General features: G+C 38.2%; 1 protein-coding gene across 3 annotated transcripts in view; it reads left to right on the plus strand.

Annotated features, from left to right (window-relative positions):
• PCCA (propionyl-CoA carboxylase subunit alpha) overlaps positions 1–21768 on the plus strand; it is a 283684-nt gene that overhangs the window by 140334 nt on the left and 121582 nt on the right. For all 3 annotated transcript variants that reach the window (XM_057402101.1, XM_057402102.1, XM_057402103.1), the window contains one exon: positions 1557–1659. In XM_057402101.1, coding sequence (XP_057258084.1) covers positions 1557–1659 — 103 coding nt within the window. The remainder of the gene's footprint in view (positions 1–1556; positions 1660–21768) is intronic.

A 21768-nucleotide genomic window follows, 5' to 3' on the forward strand; every position in this document is an offset into this window, starting at 1 on the left:
CCTATTCATATTTAATATGCCCAGAGGAATAATGGGTCCTGTGCAGAAGATGTCCTGTTTTGAGATTTTGCACTTGTTACTGTAAAGTCTGCTCCAGTCCTTTCCAGAGGCCTCATTCTGGATTTTCTTGAGGATTGTATTAGTCTTACTTTATGTTACTGATACAAACTGTCACTTGCTAGTGACCAGTACTAGGGAATGTGAATTAATATTGCATGCAGTAGTGCTGAGGTGATGAGAGACTGGTGATGTAGAAGGGAGCTGTGTAACTGTTTTTCTGCTGCAGGACTGGAAGCAAACATGTCCCCTGGGCACAGTTGCTCAGGAGAATGCAGCCTACTGAACCCCTTCCCCTCCTCCCACATACCTTCAACTTCAGTGAAATCTGTATTTGACATGGATGATTTGCATTTGCTGTGATATGTACATATAAAGTACGTCTTGAGAGCTGTGTTGTAACTGAGCTCAGCTAAATCTTTCAGTCTTAACCTTTATCTTTTCTTAACTTCATTTATCATGTTATCCTCTGGCTTTTTAAACACTTCTGCTTTCATCTGTGCAAAATCTCTCTCCTGAAGATAAAGTTTGCCTCTTTTTCTCTGTGACAATTCAGCCTTGCACTTCTTGTCCTTTCTATGTCAACTTTAATTTCCTGCTACTGCCTTATGAACTGAGTACTTGTCCTTTTGCTCCCTCTTGCATCAGTTTTGACTGTTTTACTTCTCTGGTGACACAAGTCTTGGCCACCTATTTGCTGGTTTTTCATATCAAATTGGTGTTGTGTGGTTTCTAACCTGAAGGTGGGGAGGGTACTGTGCTCTGTCTTTTAGCCTGCTGAATGGACAATTGATTTTCTAACTAATCTTTACTTCCTGGAGCAAAACCAGGTTGGGAGAAAAGCCACTTCCACTCACCCTGGTTTGCACCTTTTTATCCAAACCTTTATTAGCTTGTGTGCTTTCAGATTGTAGGCTACTTTGAGCCATTTTCTGCTTATGAAGTGCCAAACATGACTCAACTCCATTAGCTGCAAACTAATGATTACACAAATGGCACTAAATGACCTAGGGCTGACAATAGCTTTATCCCCATGTATTTCTGGGGCTTATACTGTTGAGTTATACATCCCTTTTGCTTGGAAGTTCTGAAGTCTTTGCAAGGTAAAGTACTGAAAAAGAATGCTGTATATTTTGAGTAAGTTCTAATGTACAGATGGATTCCTTACCAGCATGAGGCACAATATGTCAACCAGTGACATTTCAGTAACGAAAACAAGATGCTGCAGCATCATTCCATTTTTTTTTTCTTTCAGTTGTCAAATTGTTTTTAACAGAGATACCAGTGTTAGCAGTAGGGCTGATCTGTGTGAAAACATGCAATTTAAACTATGAAACTCAGAGCGTCTGCTGTGCTAAGCCTCATCTTAATTTAGGGGGGAGAAAATACAAGTTTTGCGTAAGGACTGTTCAGTGTCTGCACTGGTAGTTGTTACTTTTTATGTCCTTGTTGGTCTGTGATATCTAATGCATTTTCTTTAACTGCTTTCTGAAAACTAGGGCATAAGTTGACAGATCTCGAAAGAAGAGAACTCCTGGCAACAGCAGCATCTTTGTATGTGTCTGAACAACTGAGATCACAGAAATTTCTAGGGACTCCAAGGTAAGTTCATTTCTAGGAACTCAGATGTGCTGATACATTTTGTTAATGGCATCTTCTCATGCACAAGAGGCACTGGTGAGAAACCTGCATGGTTTCTTAATACAGTCCGGTTTTTCTAAATTTAAATGAGCTGTGGCTCACAATTCCTTAATCACACAAGTCATACATGCTTATTTTTATTCTATGTATTAGCAAACTAATAGGCACAAAAATGCGTTACAAGCCAGTACAGTAATTAATGCACATCAGGAGTTTCATTAATGTAGAATGTTGTTGCATTAGTAACTAACCACAAATTGAGCATCACATATTTCCCATGTGCCCATTTGAAGTGATCTAAGCACTTGGGGATAATATGAATATTCAGCTACAGAGGTTTAAAATATTGTGGATTCATGAGTAATTTGCTACCTTGATGAAGAATTTTAATAGGTTAGGGTCTAATTCTGAAAATACTTTCTGACTGGTAGATGCTGGAAGAGTCAGCACCTTGCTTGAAGTGTGTTTTTTGGTGCTTTTGTTCCCCCACTCCCTCATTCTTTTGGATAGCAGCTTCTAGTAACCTCGGTAGTACTCTTAATTGGCCATCACAGTAGCTTGCGTCAAAACACTAATTCACTTCTTTGGCTTCTTGGAACAGTATGCTTTTTTTTCCGTTAGCTTTTGTTGTCACAGAATCATAGAATCGTTAGGGTTGGAAAGGACCTTAAGATCATCCAGTTCCAACCCCCCCTGCCGCAGGCAGGGACACCTTACGCTAAATCATATCACCCAAGGCCTCGTCCAACCTGGCCTTGAACACTGCCAGGGATGGAGCATTCACAACCTCCCTGGGCAACCCATTCCAGTGCCTCACCACCCTAACAGGAAAGAATTTCCTTCTTATATCCAACCTAAACTTCCCCTGTTTAAGTTTTAACCCATTACCCCTTGTCCTCTGGCCCATAATTGTCAATCCATTAAGACCTTCTATTAGAACAACTGAATTTGTGAAACTTGCTCGGGTAAATGGTGTTTGCAATGGTTGTGTACAGTGGACCCAAACTTTGGCATGAGTCTTTCTTCTGGCCTCATATTCTGTGATGTAGTTGCATGTTTGTGTGAAAGGGAAGTCAGAATGGAGGACAGACATTATTCACATTCCATGCCAGTGGTTTGACAGTGTATTCTATTACTGATTTTACAGTGGTCAGGAATAAATCAAATGTGGTTTCAAGAAGTCTTTATTTTTATTTGTACCCACAAAGATAAATAGTACCATATGGTGTTGAAAAAAAAAGAAAAAAAGGAAAAAAGAGACACTTAGGGCAAGCATAACGACTTTGTAATATATAGCATATGTAGGGCTAGGTCATCGCTTGCCTTATGCACCTATAGGGGGAAGTTAAGCACCTTTTTTTTTCTACAAGTTATATCCTCTATAGCAGATGGCATAAGGAGGAGAACAGACTCAAAAGACCACTGTTCTCTCAATAAAAGATGTATGAGGGAGAATAAGTAGGAGCCTTGTTTGTAGTTTTTACTGGCCAGCATAGTGAGTTAAATACCCTGGTACTGCTATAGAGAATAGATTACTTTGTACGTAAAGTCAGAAACAGGAATTGTTGATCTAAGTAGTGATTCTCAAACTGCTCTTGCATTCCCTGCTCTATGTGATTTGAGAATTTTTCCTCTGGGCTGTAAAAAGTTCCTGTTTGCTAACAGGAGTCCAATTTTTGCAAAATCTTTTAATGTTTTCTTTCTATTGCAAATATTTTCTTTTAGTACTAGGTGTCTGTGTATCTTAATAGAAAAGTCATACGCAACTAACTGAGATATCAGATACATAAATGAAGTATTGCATTGAGTGGTCATTCATCTCTTCTTGTGCTGCAGTAGGGAAACAAATGCGCACTGCTTTGAAAAAAATTTAGCTTACTTTTTGAGTCCTAGCCTAACTCCCTCGCATGTATTCCTCCACCATGAGCAGAGAAAGCAGCAGAGACTGACTACATGAAGTTTGTAACACTCGATCGAGGTCTCATTTTTCAGATTATAAATGGTGAAGCTAACAAATCTTTTCAGTACAGGGAAGACCACTTTCTCTTGCCATGAATGGTATTCATGTGCTGCCTGTTTGAGGCCAAGAAAGGACAAGATAATGCAAAATGACTTACTCGTAAGTAACTTTTGAAGAAAAGAAATCCGGGTAATGTTACACTTTTCCCCAAAATCATGCAGCTTCTTCAGAGGAAAGGTCAAATAGAGGCAGAATGAAATCAGAAGATTATGTGGTGTCCTGGGCAATGTTCTCTATTCCTTAGAGTAGTTAGGGGACTCCCTCTAGAGGGGACTGAGGACTGTGGAATATAGAAGTCGCTGCAGTCCCGCAAGGGTTCCTCAGGGCATTTCCTTAACTTACCAGAACTGCATCTGACTTGGTTTTGAAGGTGTTCCATGTAATGGGTACCATTTAAGGAGCAGGACTGTGGCCATAGAAAGCACATCTTTATTGGTATGACTGCAATCTGTTCGAAAAATATTAGTAAACAAAAAGTGCAGAGTAGGAACCTGTGCTACTGGCAACAAATCAAAAAGGACAGTTGTAATCTTGGATGCGGTTCACTGTGGCAGAATTGGGCATTTGGAGTTTGTGTGTATTTTAAATCCATTTTGGAGGATGTAAGGGGATTAGACAGACTGCATGCTCCAAAGTTGATCCATAACATTCTCCTAATGGTTTGGAAAAGTACACTGCCATGTTGAGCATCATCTTCAAAATGTCAGCTCTCTGGCACTATTAATGTTGACAGCATTTTTTCTCTTTTGCCTGCAGTGAAAGCAGTTGAAAAAATTTTGTGTAAGGAATTGCACTGAAAAGTAGTATTTTGAAATCATGCATTATTTCTTCTAAACTTGTCACAGCTGTCAAATAGACAGTTTTCTGCTGAACTTGAGTTACATGCTTGTCTTTGGTTTTGGTTTGTTTTCTTTTCCCTTTTGAGAAAGAAATATTTATAACATGCCTTCTACATGCCTTCTTTTCACAACTGCAGGGGTATTTTGGATTCCCTCCCCCCCCCCCCCCCCCCCCCCCCATGACTTATTCAGCCCAAGCTCAGGCCTGTTATTCTAGCCAGATAAATAGAAAGAATCATGCTTGGAAGTCTTCATAGAAGATCCACCTTTCACTATCAGGGCTACTGAGACTTTCATCAGGTGGAATGCAGCTGAGCCAGATTAAGGAATCATTGTCCAAGCCAGCTCCTCCCTTGGTCACTGCCTTTCCTTCTCCTCACCTGGTGTACAGGCGTGACTTTGTGTGTAGTGTCTTTCTACTCTGGTTCTGCTAAAGTGACCCATATTAACATAGAAACAGTTTAATAATATTTTAGATCATTCTGACAGAAGCAGGTTAAGTACTCACGACAAGTGAGATTATTCTGGAAGAGCTACAAGAGTGGGAACATGTAGCAAGGAGGAACAGGTGAGCAAAGGATGGCATATAAGAGGAATGCAGAGGACAGCCTTAATTCTGTGCGACAGATGAGCCTAGTAGCAGATTTCTGAGGGGGGGGGGTTCATCTCTACAGTCAATGATATTTGCAGGGATGTGACTGGAAAATATGCATTTTGTAATCCCCTGGGTGACCGAATCAACTGTAGGGTTTTTGCTGGAACACGTTCTGATGATCAGCAAGCTATTGCCTCATTAGGATCAAACATCCAACTTTCTTCAGCTAGTTTCAATTAGATGTGATGCCTGTAGTGGGAATTCTTTGTTGCAGTAGTTTGTGTGGCTTTGAGGTTAATACAGGCTACAAGCTAAAGGCTGGTTTGCCTTTCCTGTGTTAGAATAAATTGTATTATGACTTGGGTGGAGCACCCACAGGTGAGTTTCCACTGTCTGCATTGGTATGTGCCCCAGACCTCACCAATGGTGTCCTAGGATTAATTTGCCAACCCTTAGCTAAAACAGCTCCTAGAGACCTGTGCATGCTGAGAGTTACAGGAATACAGACATTTACTTTTGTGATGCAATTGGATGCTTGGAGCATTTTCTGTGGTTGTTTCGTGTTTTTCTTTCTTAAAAAAAAAAAACAAAACTGATTGTTATTTAACCATTTTTTTTGGGGGGGGAAAAGGTTGTTGTGGGGTGGTTTGGTTCTTCGCTTTTATTCTTAAAATGGTTAGCAAATTAAATGCTTGGTATTTTGTGAGCCAGATACTAGTATGAATATTTCACTGTGATATTCAGCTAATGGGGGCACATGTTTCCTACAGGAAAGAGCCATGAATAATTGATGATTGTTTCATTGTTCAGCTTTCAGCTATTTCACCTAGGACTTTTCCTACTTATTCGACAGCCCAGTTTATTGTGAAACTGGTGCCACCCACAGCTGCTGAACAGATTTACAGCATCTAGTAAAATCCTGAGGTCTTCTAGACAGAACTCGATCTTGTTTCAAGTAGAAACATATTTTGGCTGAAGTGAATCCAGCTTATTTTACGTTTGTTTGATGTAGTTAGCCTTTGAGACCAAAAATGATGTTGTACAGTTGAATCTTCACATTTTGGCTTCAGCCTTGTTTTCATTAGTGGGTTGGGACGGGAATAGGAGAGTGACTCTCCAGGTGTGGCTACATCATGCTATCTCATGGGTCTACTAATGTGATGTTTATACTTCTAAACCCAATTGCCTGCAGCACTTCCTATGCATTGCTTGTGTTGGCTGCCAAGTGTATTTTCCTAATTTTTCTATGGGTTTTACCCTTTCATCATTTATGACTTGGAAAAAAACAGTGAGGCTGCATGCCCATATTAACTGACACTACATGCAAAAAGATGGTAACACATTGGAAAATGTTTTACATTGCTAGCAAAAAAAAACCTAAAGTTTTTTCTTGCTTATGTGTTTAATATAGAAGACTGGGATTAGGGAGTCTTCGGTTAAACTCCTAACTGTTCTGGGACCTTGGAGAAGTCAGTTTGTTTGGGCCTCAGTTTCCAAAAAGACAGAATGGCCCCAATACTTTACTGTTTTTTTTGAGGTTTTATCAATATTTATATATGTATATTTATATACATTTATACATGTATAAAGTATTTTGAGATCTAGAATGGATAATGCTTTCTAAGCATAAAGTAATGCTCTTACAGGAAGGGAAAGTGTGTAGTGAGAAATTAGAGACAAGATACAACCAAGTCTTTGTCAAGTTCTGAAATAGCTGGGCTGAATTTTTATGTGTTTAAAAATTCTGAAAATCCAGGGGTCCAGTGTGGTGGACATAACACGACTGGTGAACTGCAAGGATGGAAATGGATATATTTAGCTTTTTATTTAATGAATTATTGGAGGTTTGTGTCTAGATTGATTTGGTATAGATATATTGACATAAATCCTCAGGCAGAGCTAGTAATGATGGCTCGGATGCCTGCTTTGCCTTGCCATAGCATGATTAGGGCAGCAAGGAAAGGACTTGGAGAGCAGAAAAGCCCTCCACCTCCCAGGCATGCTTGCTTTCGCATAGACTACACCTATTACCCTGCTGGAGTCTGGGACAGAGCCAACTCTTTGCCAGCCTAGGGCTTCCCCATATGGAAGGATGGTCAGCTGCCCAATAGGATTGCTTTCTGGCTCTTCTGCACTGCTGGAGCAGCACAAAATAAGGTTATGTTACATTAATTTTAAAAAGAAGGAAGATGATGTCAGGAAAATTCACTGCAGTCATCTGAATGGGCCTCTTGGAAAGGGGGAGAGCTCTTGCAGCACAGTCACAGGCACTGCTGAATTATGTCAATTGCATTATGTGATTTTTACTTTTTTGTTCCCCTAGAGCTGCAGTAATAACATGAACAGTTATGGCAAGTACAGCTAAATATTTATACTTTGCCTTACTCTACAAATACCCTCTAGTGTCATATAAAGATAAAACGCTTTGTTTTCATTTGGTAAGGATGACTAAGTCCAGCCCACTTGTGGCTTTCCTTATTCCCTCACTTTGGAGTTATGCAGTCATCCTTAGCTCATGAAAATAACACTGTCTTATCCTTACTGTTCTGGTCTCCTGGTCAACAAGTCAAGCATTCTTTTTCTGATTTACTGTTATGCCTTTGGAAGACCTCAGTATGTTTATGTAACTACTGCAGCTTCAGGCTGTTATTCCACTGTGTGTTTTTTTTCTTTCCCCATAGACTAGTAAAGTACTAAGACTCTGTTTTCCCCTTTTTTCATGTGCTATCCTTATTTATAATGGGCTTTTCTGATTGTGACAAGCTTCTCTTGTCTCTTTAGGTGTTACTTAATGTTGTTCTTTTGACCTCTCATAAATAATGACTAAATTTTTATTTTTTTTGTGTGTGTAATCTTGCTTAATCACTGCTAAACAGCTGCCCTAAGTAATATCCTAGCTGTCTTTAAAATCTGGTATTATTTACACTCCTACATTGTTCAGTTGCTTGTCACAGGGGATTGTGTGTGCTATAGACAAGTAAGTTGACGCAGATATTCGAAACAGATATTTTTGGCCAGTGGAAATGAACTTTTATGTAAAATAGAAAAGTTTAAATGGGGCATTTCAAGGTTGCATTTATGACTTTCTACAGAATGTATGCATCATGTTTTTTCTTTAGATTAAATTAATGGAATCAAAATTGAAAACAGAAGTAATACAAGGTGTTTATATAGGCATTGAATGCAGAGCCATCATTCCACTGATTCATGAACATATATTCCAGAAACAATGGTCTGTTACGGGAAATTGTTGTAGCCTATCACCCTTATGTCATTTGTATGGAAAAAAGGTGTCCTGGGCACTCAGGGATTCATGCTTGCTGAGTCTTTACAGTTGATAACCATTATGAAATCATGATGAAGATAATAATTATGAAAGAATTTGAACCTTGCTGAACATCTCTTGGTAGGATCCCCAGAGCAGCAGCATGTATCTTGCTGAGGTGATTGCTGGTGGGAAAGCCATTCACCAAAGTAAATGGACCTGGCTAAGCCCCTATGTTTATTTTTTATTTTCATCATGTCTGCTGGGAAAACAGCAGCTGCTGTAGGAGCTTTATAAGCTTCTGTGGCTACTGTTCACTTAATGTTGAATTTACATAGTATACACATGTGAATGTTTTCTGTTGTGCTGCCATATTCCTGGCCCTTTTTAGTTGTGAATCTGTCCCTTTTCTCATCCGTGCTTTTCTTATAACCTCTTGGCCAATCTTTACCACAAGGACCCTCTCTTTTGTTTACTTTGATCCCTTTTATAAGCCTAACAATTCCTTCCTGTCATGCAGGTTTACACCTCCTAAACTCGTTCTTTAATATTTGTCTGTGTGTAAAATGTGTATGCATAAAACCATAGTACTAAAAAGGTGAGTGCTAATTGCCACCTGCTCCCTGATCATTTTATGGCTACTTTTAGCGTAGTTTTTCCTCTCCATTTGTACATTTTATTTGGAGTTTTGATGGGCAGAAATGATGTTGTGCTGGAGTTTTTTTATGGAATGGCAAAGTTTTTCTTGACTTTGTGGGACTCTAAACTCGGTAAATGCATGTGTAACTGCCTTCATGTGAGAAGCTTTACTAATGTTGCTTTCCTGAAATTATTAACATAAAAAAGATAAGTATGAACATCAGCACCTTACCTTTTGAAGTTCCTTGGGGCACTGCTTGTGTCCTGCTGTTTGTGTAGCATGTAGCTTATTCTGGATGCTATTGCAGTAGAAATGTTGTCAACAAAATGTATAGGAAGAAAAACTCATTCAGTATTGTCTGCATACTTTTACATGTATGTGTCTTGATTTGTCCATTCTTTAGCATGCTTGCTTCATTCATGGTTCATAAGGGCTATAGTTAAACATAAGATATTGATTGAAGGGATAGATAATTCATTTATACCTCTGTATTGAGTATTACGATTTTCAACCGTTTCTTTTTCCTTTGATTCAGCTGTGAAAGTGGGATGGGACACAGAATGGCCTCATTATTGTAGGAGTATTTCTCTGTTCCCTGCAATGATTCCAAAAGCTCTTGCACACTTCATCAGTATTATTGTAATTCTTTGGCTGCAGGATATTTGGCAGCTGTTGCACCCCACTGGCAAATCCTATTCAGACTTCACTTCCATTCACCATTGCCATTGGAGAATTGATTTCTCTCTCCTCTGCTCTAACCTTTCCCAATTCATTTTGGATTGTTCAATGTGAAACATTTTAATTTCATATCATACAGCCATTCAGCTCACAGTCCTTTTTTAACCTGTCACCAGGGTAACAGCATAGCATGCTTTCTTTAGGCAATCAAGTTTTTATTTCACATGCTTAATGTTGCATTAAATGTTTGCATTTTGTTTAACCCTCTTAAATAATTTGAACTGTGGATGTGTCTTGCAGGGTAATGAAGTCTCTGATTTCAGTGTCAAGTCTTCACAGAAATTACCTTCCTAAAAAAAAAAATAAAAATAAAAAAAGAAATCAGAAGATGAATATAGTAATGACAAGATTATTAACAAAATCCCAAATGGCTGAATGAGGCAAGCATCCGTAAAATGAAAAAAATATTTTTCATCTGGAAAAACTGTCCAGAAGCTTATATTCTAATCTTTAGACCTACACTTTAGGATTACTTTTACCTGTAAGTGCTTGTAAGCAAATTAATGCAAATATAGGATTAACTGTGCAATAGCATGACTTTAAGAAGTGAGATGTCTGGCCTGTACCTGTCAACCTGCTTCAAACTGCTTGCCAGATATCTGTGTGGAACTGTAAGCTGAATATCAAGTGATTTATATACCTCAAAATTAGAATTTAATGGGATGATGCAATTGATTAAAGAAATACAGAGGTTTTAAATGCAAAATCAAAATGGCATGAACAACAGGCTATACCCATGTTATTGGAAATTAGAGTAGTAATGAATTTAGAGTATGTTATGGTAGATGATTAAAAAAATATGAAATTGACATTTTCATATCTGAAAAAGCGTTGGTTTTGTTTTTTTTTTAATAATTGTGACCTTATCGAGCACATCCTGCTTTTTTTTGGTAAAGGAGCAGGACCAGCTGGTTCACACCTGCCTGTTTAGCTGGATTTTGATAACATCTGTAATAGATGTCCTTAAAATGCCCAGAATTCCTATATTTATAATTACAATTAAAGGTGTAGCGTTAAAGGCTTTTTATTAGTTGTATTTTAGTCTTAATTGCATATATATATATAGTTAAACTGAAGAACATGCCGTTGTGAATAAGCCCAGACTTCGCTCATTTGTAATGAAATACACCCACTGTAATGAAAGCACTAATAATACGCATTTTAACACTTGAGAAGCTTATGGAATTAGTATTCCTATTTGCAAAATAGCATACATATCTAGCATGGTTTAAATAAGCTAAATGCAGAATATTTGCATTACTGTACTAGGTGGAATGGTTGAGTTCGCATTTGATACAGCTCTTTTTGAGGAGTTAGCTGCTTATTATAGATCAGATCCATAGAGCTGACTTTGTTAGAATTTTTCTTTCAACAGCATGTAGCTAACTATATAAAGATAGAAATGCAGTTCCTTCTAATAATTTCCAAGCTTTCTGTCCAGTCTTCCTTCTCCCCTCAAGTTGTACTATAAGCTACCAAATATTATTACCTGCCAAAAGAGGTTTGGCAGTGTTTTGTTACTGAATTTTGCCAAAAGGAGCTAAACATATGGTAACAGTTAATTTATTGGTTCTTCTAACCTCAAGGGAACTCTTACAGAGAGCATATTACCTTTTTATCTAACATATTTTAAATAAAAGACTGTTGGCTTGAAATCTGATATGCCGGTATAGAAGCTGACCTTCAGTGCTGTTATGCTCAATTCAGTCTTGTTTAAGGGTAAGATTAAAAGTGTAAACATACAAGATTGAGCTAAGACTGCTTTCTTTTCAACTTTTAGAGAGGCAGGTCACTTCTGCATGGTTTTAGAGTGTGTGTGTATAAGTGAAAATATTGAGGAAGCATTTTCACGAGAAAAATGAGTCCTGCCTTAGTGTCAGAATCTGCTTTGGAGTGCTCTTTCTTCACTTTCTTATTAAGATATTTCCTGTTATGTCCATTACCAAGCAGCAGTAAAAAAGGAACATTTTCCATTTTCTTATATCTAAGACCGCAGGCCTATTTGTTGCTACGTGACAATGTAGATTTGTGTAATTCTAATGGGAGAATTACTTGAGAGATCACATTGCTAATTGTGCTGCTATTCACTATCTTGGAGTAGAATCTCATGCCTGTGATTTTCATGACACAAAAGATCGGTGATCTGCTACCTGCATTTAAGGTTCCTCCTTAGGTGCTGTATATTTTTGTCTTTGTAACCTGGTGGTGTTGTGAACCTTAGAAGAAAGACTACATGGATATGTCATCTTTTTTTCAGATAGGATACTTGGGATAGATGGTGTCTTAAATAAAAAATATCCTGATTTCTGTTGGCTTGTAGTAAGTATTCAGAGGCCTGAATGTTTTTCCCTGGATCTGTGTTGAGACTACTTCTCAGATGACTTTCCTTTTGTGACTATGAATGATTCTTTAATATCCTTCACAGACCAGTCTTTAGTGGTTTACTTCTCTGTGTAATTAGATGTGGTGCTTGGAGTTTGTTTTGGCTGTGGCTTCCCTTTAGCATATATCTTCAAAGCCCTTGCTGTGAGAAAGACTGGACAGGAAAGAACAGCTCAGGACCTGCTTCTTTTGAAACCAGGGATGTTTACCCATTGACTTAGAAAGGAGAAGATGACAAGTCTTTATCCTGTCTCTCTGTGGGGCTTAGTAAAATCTGGCTTGCTGCAGTTAGTAGTGCCATGATACAAATAATTCATCTGCTGGATGCCAGATACGGAAAGCACTTCAAAAATCTGGGGTATTTTTTAGATTTTATCCTTCCCAGGCTTTAAGCTTCTGTCTTTATCCCGGTGTTGTGGTACGTGTTTCTGAGGCTTCTCTCTCTGCCATGGGTGGTGATCTGATATATCTTGGTGACATGAGTGGTGTTCTTCAGGCCCTGCTTTCCATTTTTCTACCAAACGTGGAAGGGTTAGTGAGAGCTGATAGCATTTTGCTGTTTCACAGTTTGGAAAAAGTGGGATTGCCCTGGGAAATTGTTGTGTTCACAGCCTCTATAGGGTAGAGCACAACTCCCCAGAGACAAGGCTAGCTTGTCTCGCACAGGAAGGCCAGAAGGGGCTGCAGTCATTTGTATTTTAGAGAAATGCGTTGGATATGGGCAAGGAGACTTTGGGCTTAGAAAGAACTAACCACTCTATGATTCTGTGATTGACTTCCTCAGCAGGAGTGGGAGAGTTCAAAGGAGGGGTTGGACTTGAAGGGAAAGTTGTGAGAACTATTTCCAAAGATCTTCCTAAGGTATCCTCTCTCAGCTGCCATACGCTACTTCTGAAGGTGTATTTTGTAAATACTTTGGCTCTTCCCTTGCTATTTATTTGTTTCTTCTCTGATATTTTTTTTTAGTTTTCCATCTAAATTTTCAGGAGATACCAGTGGGCGTAGTTGCAGACACTGTATCAAAACCAATTAAGTAATGTACATCGTGTCATGTTTGCATGACAGTTCTTCTACTTCACATTTGCTCTTCAAAATGTATCTGTGTTTTGTGTGTTAGAAAAAAAATATTCTTCATGTCCTTTTTGAACATGCTTTTGACCACAGACGAGTTATCTGCTCATGGTTGTTTATAGAATAGGAACATTTGCAGAATGATAGTTTGATGTATAAGCTTACTAAGAACAACAGTACCATCTTTTCAAACATATGTGTTATCATATTCATTAAATAATACTTGGAAGTATAAGAAATCATGTTTAAAGAGAATGTTTTATATCTCATATAAAAAAGTACTATATATGGCATGTTACTCAAACTGTTCTGTGATTCTATATTATATATAGGTTGTTATTTTTATATATATAGTGTGTATGTATGAAAAATGTTTTGTATTTAGGAAATTTATTTCTTTGTGAATTACTGAGCTAAGTGTCTTGATGAAAGGCAAGGAAGTAGAAGGAAGTTAAGTACATTGTAGAAGTGTGGCTACACTTCTTTTATTGTTCTTATACCTCAATTGTCTATCTACCATTGATTACTGAGTATTGGAATAGATGGCTATTTGGGCCACCCAGTATGGCCATTTTTATGTTGCCATGCTACATTGATCATGATTCTCCCTAAAAAAGCAAAAGGAAATCCAAGTAGAAGACCTACTTTGTGTTAAACTTTGTGTTACTGCTGCTCCTCAGGTCCAGTCCGCCTACACGGCCTGGCTTCTCTACTTCAACTTTAGTCAGCAGAAAGCTTAGTGGGCACAAGTCTCTTTTATTAATACTGAGCATGAGGCACTTAGCTGTTACAATTTTCTTTTGTTCACAATCAACCCTACTTTAATAATTTATTCTGAGATTCTTTCATTCACATCTGATGTGTGTAACTTTAGCTAAGTAGGAAACCTGCACACATTTTTTTTTTCTTAACTGTCTTTCTTCTCTTTACTTGTGAGACCATAATAGAAACAATAGCAACTGTCCTATTAAAAGGATGAAAATATATGGAGGGCAATAGAGATTTATCTTCTTTTCAATACATATGACAATTTGAACCTGGGTTTCTGTGACCCAGATTCATAGTTCCCAAGTAACGTCATAAATACAGGTAAGCATCACCCAAAGGTAGTTCAGCCCATCTAAGGTCTAACTCATTGTGGAGAGGTACCTTTCTCTTTCCATTAGTCATAAAGAGTAAAGATGATTAATATCAGGTGGTGAAAGCTCAGTTGTGTGAACTCTGGGTGTAAGCTGAAAGTGCAGTAGAAGATCTATTGAAGGTAATGCGAGGCACTGGGGCTCTGTTATGTGCTATAATTGTCTAGACATGAGAAATTAGTACTTATTGAAGATATACTTATTGAAGATATGTTATCTAATATAATTTTTAATGAACTCTTGGGGTGTTCTCATCTGCTATTTTTTTTTTTCCTCTGCAGCTTAACAGAATTAGTGGTGTTAATTTGTTCCATCGGAATCTAGTGCAGAAGAAATAGAGAACAAAGCTTTAGAATCTATGAAACATGCAACATTTTTTGCATGTTAGGAAGAGCAAGTAGCTATCACATTGCCTGTCAGAAGCTGTCCTGAGTACCTCTATCCAAACACTCTAACCACATTTGTCTGTCGTTTGGTAGATAACCTCACTGGTATTTCTGCTGTCACCCAGCACTAGTTCTTGTGTATGCGGTAAAGAAGCATCTTTTTGAAAAGCTAGCCACTGTCTGGAAGAATATATTGTTGCAAATTAATCACTGTTATTTGGCCATCTTCTGTTTCTCAGACTATGGCATATAGGATGGCTAGTAAGAGAAAATCTGACCATCCTTTTCTGAGACTGTGTCTCATCCTGAATGCGCCTTCTGTGTATTTCCTGAATTAAGTGTCAATTAGAGGAGAAATCACAGCAGAAGAAGCAGGATCGGTACAGCTGTATTACAGAATTGATCTCATTGGCATGAGATGGTTAAGCTCTTGGATGTACTCTTTTGTTTGGCTGCAGCAAGTTTGCAGGAGGTGGTAAGCTCTGCATGATGGGTGAGTTCTTACAATACCCTGGAACCCTACTTAAATCTGATGCAAGCATTGTATTTTCCAAGATCCACAAAAAATTAAATATAATTCTGTTTTAAATAATGACCTTTGGGATACAGGCTTTAGAGAGACCAAGTCAAATCATTGATACTACAAAGCCTGGCAAAAATTCCATACTTCTGGCAATATGATCTGGTTAGTTCTAAGGGGACTGACAGATTAAAAAGGGTGTTGTAGTAAGGCTTAGGTGAAAGACCTAAATAAAACTATTAAGCACAGGAAAGACAGCATTCAATGCTTAATTGTTAACCTCAAAAAGATACTTGGAGGTGGTGTTCTATTAGAAGAAGGCATTTTCAGTTTGGCTCTAAGACAGTTTGTTGTATTGTAATTTTGGGGTTTTGGGGTATCTTTTTGGTTAGCTTAATGTAATTTATAATTTTCGTTAGTTCACACATTGTGTTCCCTATGGGCCTCGAGGAAGGCTGATGTTCTTGCTCACAGTGCTTTTGCCAAATTTCCTTAGAGGTGACCTTACTCTGATGTCTTTCCTTTTCCCTCAACTGAAGTAATTGTCTCTTACTCTTGATCTGATGCTTCCCTTAGTAAATTGAGCAGGTGCTGACAGGTTTCACTGTCTTACAGCAGTTCTTTAAAGAAGAAAGTTTGTATTTCAGTCAGATGCTACTGCCCTTAATGGTGGATATGTCAGTTTATGGGTGCAGATGTAAATCTCTGAATAAAAAAGAAATAGCTTAATATGTTTTGGGGGGATTAACCTTGAAAATTACTGTTAGCTGAAGAAACAGTGATGCATTCAAGAAGATACTATCATATAACAGGATGGAGGCAGCACTGGATTTCAAGCCAAGATTATCTTTTTTTCCCCCAAAATTAAAGTTTAAAATTTTGTTCTAATATGTGTGTGTTCTCCTGCAAATGATGGAATGATTTTTCAGATGTGCTGCGTCGTGCAGTATTCTCGTTGCTTTCAACTGAAAGGAGCTGGCAGGTGCTAAGCACGTCTTAGCTCTCTTTTTTTATTGTGGCAACTAAACAAGGGGGTTTGAGCCTGAATTTAACTATCATGTTTTGTTTACCTTTTAATCTCTGGCCCAATATCTGAATGAGTTTGTGGGTTTGAGGGAGTGGAATTGCAGAAATTGTCACTAAGATCAAAATCTCTATGTGAATAAAGAATTCTTCAATATGTAATCTAGCTGTCATGACAAGTGGATTTCTATTTCGTGATGAGGAGCTGATACTCTCACTATATGTGTTTGACTTTTGATTAGTTCTAATCCAGTCCTGTGAACTGAATGCCCATCTGTGGCTGGTGTGTGCTGCATGCAGTTCTGGAGTCAGGCTTCTGTCTGTCTAGCATCAGACAGGAATCTGGTTCCTGTGTCCTGAGACTGTTCTGCAATGTGATCCAAAGCAGCGTAAGTGCAGATGATTGGAATGGTTTGCTTTGAGAACTACTTGCAATTAACTAAAACACATGTTCTCACACCCTCAATGTTGTCTTGATTACTTCTGAGATATCATACGCTCCAAAACTTCTACTGAAAAATTGTGTGAATAACAAAATCTTAAATTCTGACAAAAGAGAAGATGGATTAAATGTGTTTTGAATTCAGTTTACAGTGCTTAGTGACAATTTAGTTGGAGATTAATAGGCTATGAGTCATGCAGATTTCACTACTGGGATGAGTACAGCATTGAGTTTGGATGTTTCAAAAAATAATTGAGGATGGAGAGTAGTCTTATGTGTAGATACAAAACTGAACGACTGTTACCCTATCAAACTTATCAGTAGGTAATTTTTCATAATTTCAGCTCCATTTTCATATTAGCAGTTTAGAGATTGTTTGCTGCCTATTTTTAACACACAAAGGTAACCTGTAATTTTCTAAACTAAATAGAAAGCAAAAAATAGCACATTATTACTGGGCACAATCATTGTTTGAATGGAGGTGCAGGAAGCAGGCTGCCCCGCAAGCAGCTACAGCCCAATGCCATCATGTTGTATGGAAGAATATAACTGCTGCTGGATGATGCTAACAAGAGCTGAAGTCCTCCCTGCTGTATCACAGTGATTTATTCTGAAGCTCTGAACATTAAAAGAAAGTGAGATAATTATTGTAAGACTATTCACAACTATCTGCAGAATAAGAGAATTAATGAGTTTCCTTGTTCAAGGAAGTACAGGAAAATCTGCACAGGGAAAGGAGTTTGTAATTTTCCTTTTGTGGAGTGTATTATAATTTTTTCCTACTTTTCGAAGTGAACTGCTATTAAAAATTAAGGATATTAGAGAGAAACAAAGTTGTGAAGCTACTTCAATGGAGGAGAACTAGCCCAATTTTTTTTTCTTGACAATGAACAGATTTTCAGATGTTTCTATCTTCAACAATTATCAGTATGCACAGCTCAGTATGGTTGGCTAATCTGGTTAAACACACCTCTTGCAAGTAGGTTTTCTTTGGTAAATAGTTTTTCTGATTTAGGAAAGATGGTATGAAGGAACAGATCAGAACACAGACTTGTAAATTATATGTAAAACAAATGTATTTTTTCTCTGCTTTTGAACACGATTGGAATCTTCCTTGCTTCTCATCTTACAAATGCTTGCAATGAGAGAAGGAGCAACATCTCTTACAGCATTAATGTTTGTGATGTTTCCTTTTCCAAGAGAAACCAAGCTAAAGTAGACCCTGACATGTCATAGGAGAGGAAATGAGTTTCAGATATCTTGTTTTACATTTATTTATTTGTAGTTTTCAAGGTATGCTGGCATCTGCTGACGGACTGCGCAGTCTGACTGTCCTCTGAAACTGAGAGATTGGGCAGTACTTGCAGCTCCCAGGATTGCTTTGTGTTTTGTCCAGTTTGTTAAATGCAAAGTGCATAGAAATTTCTTGGCATAGGACCAAATGCCAAAACTCTTTGTCCCGGAGGATGCGTCATCAGTCTGCAAAGCTGCATTCTCTGAGTCTTCATGAGTCTGTTGTTCCTTCCTACCATAAGCAGTGTAGGATGGCGAGTCCCCTAATGCCTGCTTGGGCCCTGGCTCTTTCTTGAGATGGGAGGTAGATGTGAACCCTCACAGGCTGAGGGAGACGCACAACCCAGGTCTTTCATTCTCTGGATGTATGTGCAGCAAACATGAATTTGTTATATCAAGATGGGCAACAGCAGCAATCCTGCTTCCTTTGGCTGATGGAGTTAAAGCTAAAGGCCATAAAGGATTTTTCAAGAGGCTTTGAATTGTTGATGTTTGCCTGCATGCCTGGAGCATACTTTGTTCTTCATGCTGTGGAGGCAGCTTTGGCAGAGGAGCTCTTGCATCCTGCCAGGCTGCTGAGGAAGCTGGCTATAAAGCAGTTGGGTCACTCTCTTTGCAGGACTCAACCCCTTGCACACTTGGAGACCCTCAGAGTGGAAGAGGGTGAGCCAGGGTGAGCTCAGGTCATCTGCAGGGTTACTTAACAGTTAAATGAAGATGAAAGGGGTTTAGCCAGACGCTTAGCTATAGGTAGCTAAATTCACCCCAGATTTATAAGATTTAGCTTTAACTGTTTCTTTATTTAGCCTTGATCAGGGGTTCACTGATGAAGGCACTAGAGGTTTTCATTTGGCACTGGATTGCAGGCCACTATGTCAATGCAAATTGCCCAAAAGGCTTCTGTTAAAGGAAGCCTCCAGATGTATGCTGTTTTGCATAAAAGCACAGGCCACTCCATAGCATCCTTTTAAAGCAGTGCTTTTTATTTTATAGTTCGCCTTCCATGTAATTTAATTTGTTCCTGTGGTCACTATTCAGGTAGAGTACATGGGTATAAATATACATATTTGTTATTGATCTAAATGAAGTATGTAAGAAAATGTAATGTAAAACCATTTTGACATAACCATTGAGTAATTCTTTCAGCCTTTGTCTGATCAGCTGGCACACAGGCCAGAGTTTATTATTTTGTATGACATGCAGAGCTATAATTTACTCAATAATGGTATATTTTCATACTCATAGTGAACAGGGGCATATGTATGCATATGCACACATAAAGCAGAAAGAAGGAAACCCTATTTTTATGTAAAAGTACATGTGATATGTATAGATGGATCAATCTGAATGTATGTAGAAAATGCGTGTGAATAGATGTAGAAAATACTTCCAGTTGCTGAATAAAATATTCCCAGGTTCTTAGGTTCCTTTCACATAATTTTTAGTTCTTAAAATAATCTTGTGAAAGTGCTGCTTTTATCTTCTCTATGCAAAGATGAACTTTTATGTTGGAAAGTGTTGAAAGTACTCAGATAGTAAAGCTTAGATTTTTGTTTTGTTTGGCAGTACACTTCTGTTTAGAATTCTTTTAATCTAATCATTCCCTGCTTTTATATTCATCTGATAGTTGAAGGTTCTGTGAAGGATATTTCTTTGTATATGAACTTATTAAACCAATAATGCTTAAAAATGTGAGGTTTACTTCCCTTTTTCCTTTTCTTTTTTTTTTACATCACAAGATAGGTTCTTGTTTGAGTTGTTAAATTTCTATTTGCCTTTCTTGAGTTTTTTGGGGGGAGGGCAGAGAAAATAAGAAACAATTTATATGGTAGATCTAAAGTTTCATTAAAATTGCTTATGCCCTGTCCCAGGCATTTTAAGTGGGCCATCTGTCTAAACATCTCTCCATTTTTTTCTGATCATTTCCTCAACTTATTCATGAGCCATGGGAGGGCTCCTTTGTAGTCTCCATGTAGCTGGTTCAGTCTACCCCCACTGAATACATCTATGTGCTTGCATAACATATCTTTTCACAGTGCTGGAAATTCTCTGAACTTGGTTCAGATGAATGGCCCACTTTCTGAAGGTCTTTTTTTCTCCCCCTGCAAAGATTTGTATGCAGAAACTGACCTTGGTGGCTACAGAATCCAGCACATTATTCTTGATCATTTTACAGGCCACCTGCTGTGAAAGTTATGATGAAGGATTTCTTAATGATTCTTTGACCATTAACATTGTTTTAAGTCAATATTTCACTTTTATATAACTGCTGAATAGGTAATTGCACAATTGAAAAACAGCTTTACCCAGTATCATATAATGTAGTTTTCAAACGGTTATAATCTTTCATAATGGGCGAATTTGTTACGATAGTTTGGGATTTCTCTGTGTTTACATAAAGTATTATGCAGCAAAAATACCAGAAGAGAATTTGTAAGGTTTTTCCCCTCAGTGTCAGAACTAGTATTTTGAATTGGAAGTAAAAAAATCTATACTCAATTTCCTGACACTTTAGGAGCTGGTGACATTTATCATAGCTCATTACATCATCAACAGTAATTGGGAGAGGGGAGTTTATTTGCCACAAACTGCAGAAAATTGTAGTTATATTGAGTTCCTTCTACCTGATTGGTTGATGACCATCAAAATAGTCGGGCTGGGGCAGAGTTATTACTTGACGTGCTTTTGTGAATGTCTGCTTTCCTTCGTTGTTTGTTTTTGACTAGAATAGATAATAGTTTAACTAGTGTCTGTTTTCTGTGAGCGCAGTAAGTATGTGTCGATCTAAAATTTTTAGCAGTTGTCTGCTTTCCTCCCTGAAAACTTGTAAAGAAAGCAGGGGCTGTAATTGCTGCAATATTATGAAGTATCTCCTTCCCTCCCTCCCTCTCTGTCTCTCATGGCAGTTGGGGGTAAAAGGGACATAATACACTGTGCAGTGTATGAAATAAATTATGTGACCACGACATCATCTGTAGTTGAACAAACAGCATCAGAGGTTGAAAATAAATAACCAAGCAGGCAAGCACTGCTGGTTTTTCTTCTCACACCACTTACATGTTTTTATAACTTCAACACTTTAACGTAATGCCTTTGTGACTTAGAGCCAGGCCATCACCCTACTCTTCATCTGTGCCCTATTGCTCATGATACTTCCTTTTCAAAGTCAATATGGAGTAGAGAGGTTCAGAACTGCCCATTTCTGTATGGAAGGCATTAATAACATTCTTTTCCACCCACCTCCTGTCTTTGTGGCCATGGTGCTGCCTTTGCTTTCTCCTTCTTTTGTGTGTAATGATCTTGGCAAAGGACAGCAGTGCACAGTTCTCTGTGGCCCCACTTCCCATTCACCTTACACTCATCTTGCTGCTAAAATTGTGTTTCTTCCTGCAGCCAGTGATCTTTATATGTAAATAAAGTAATTTTTTTTCATGTTACGTTGATTGCCAAAATTGTAAGAAGAAAGGGAGGGCATGTTACACCCCATGGAAAACATACTGTGTGGATTTAGATTAGTTACTGAGAGGAAGTTCTTTACTTGTAAGGGTGGTGAAACACTGGCACAGGTTACTCAGAGAAGCTGTGGGTGCCTGTCTCTGGCAGTGTTCAAAGTCGGGTTGCATGGCTTTGAGCAGCCTGGTCTGGTGGAAGGAGTCTCTTCCCATGGCAGGGAACTGGGTGAGCTTTAAGGTCCCTTCCAACCCAAACCATTCTGAG

The sequence above is a fragment of the Pezoporus wallicus genome, unplaced genomic scaffold (genome assembly GCF_028554395.1).
Source record: "Pezoporus wallicus isolate ANWC-B61680 ecotype Strahan unplaced genomic scaffold, APGP_CSIRO_Pwel_v1 contig_6520, whole genome shotgun sequence".
NCBI lineage: Eukaryota > Metazoa > Chordata > Aves > Psittaciformes > Psittacidae > Pezoporus > Pezoporus wallicus.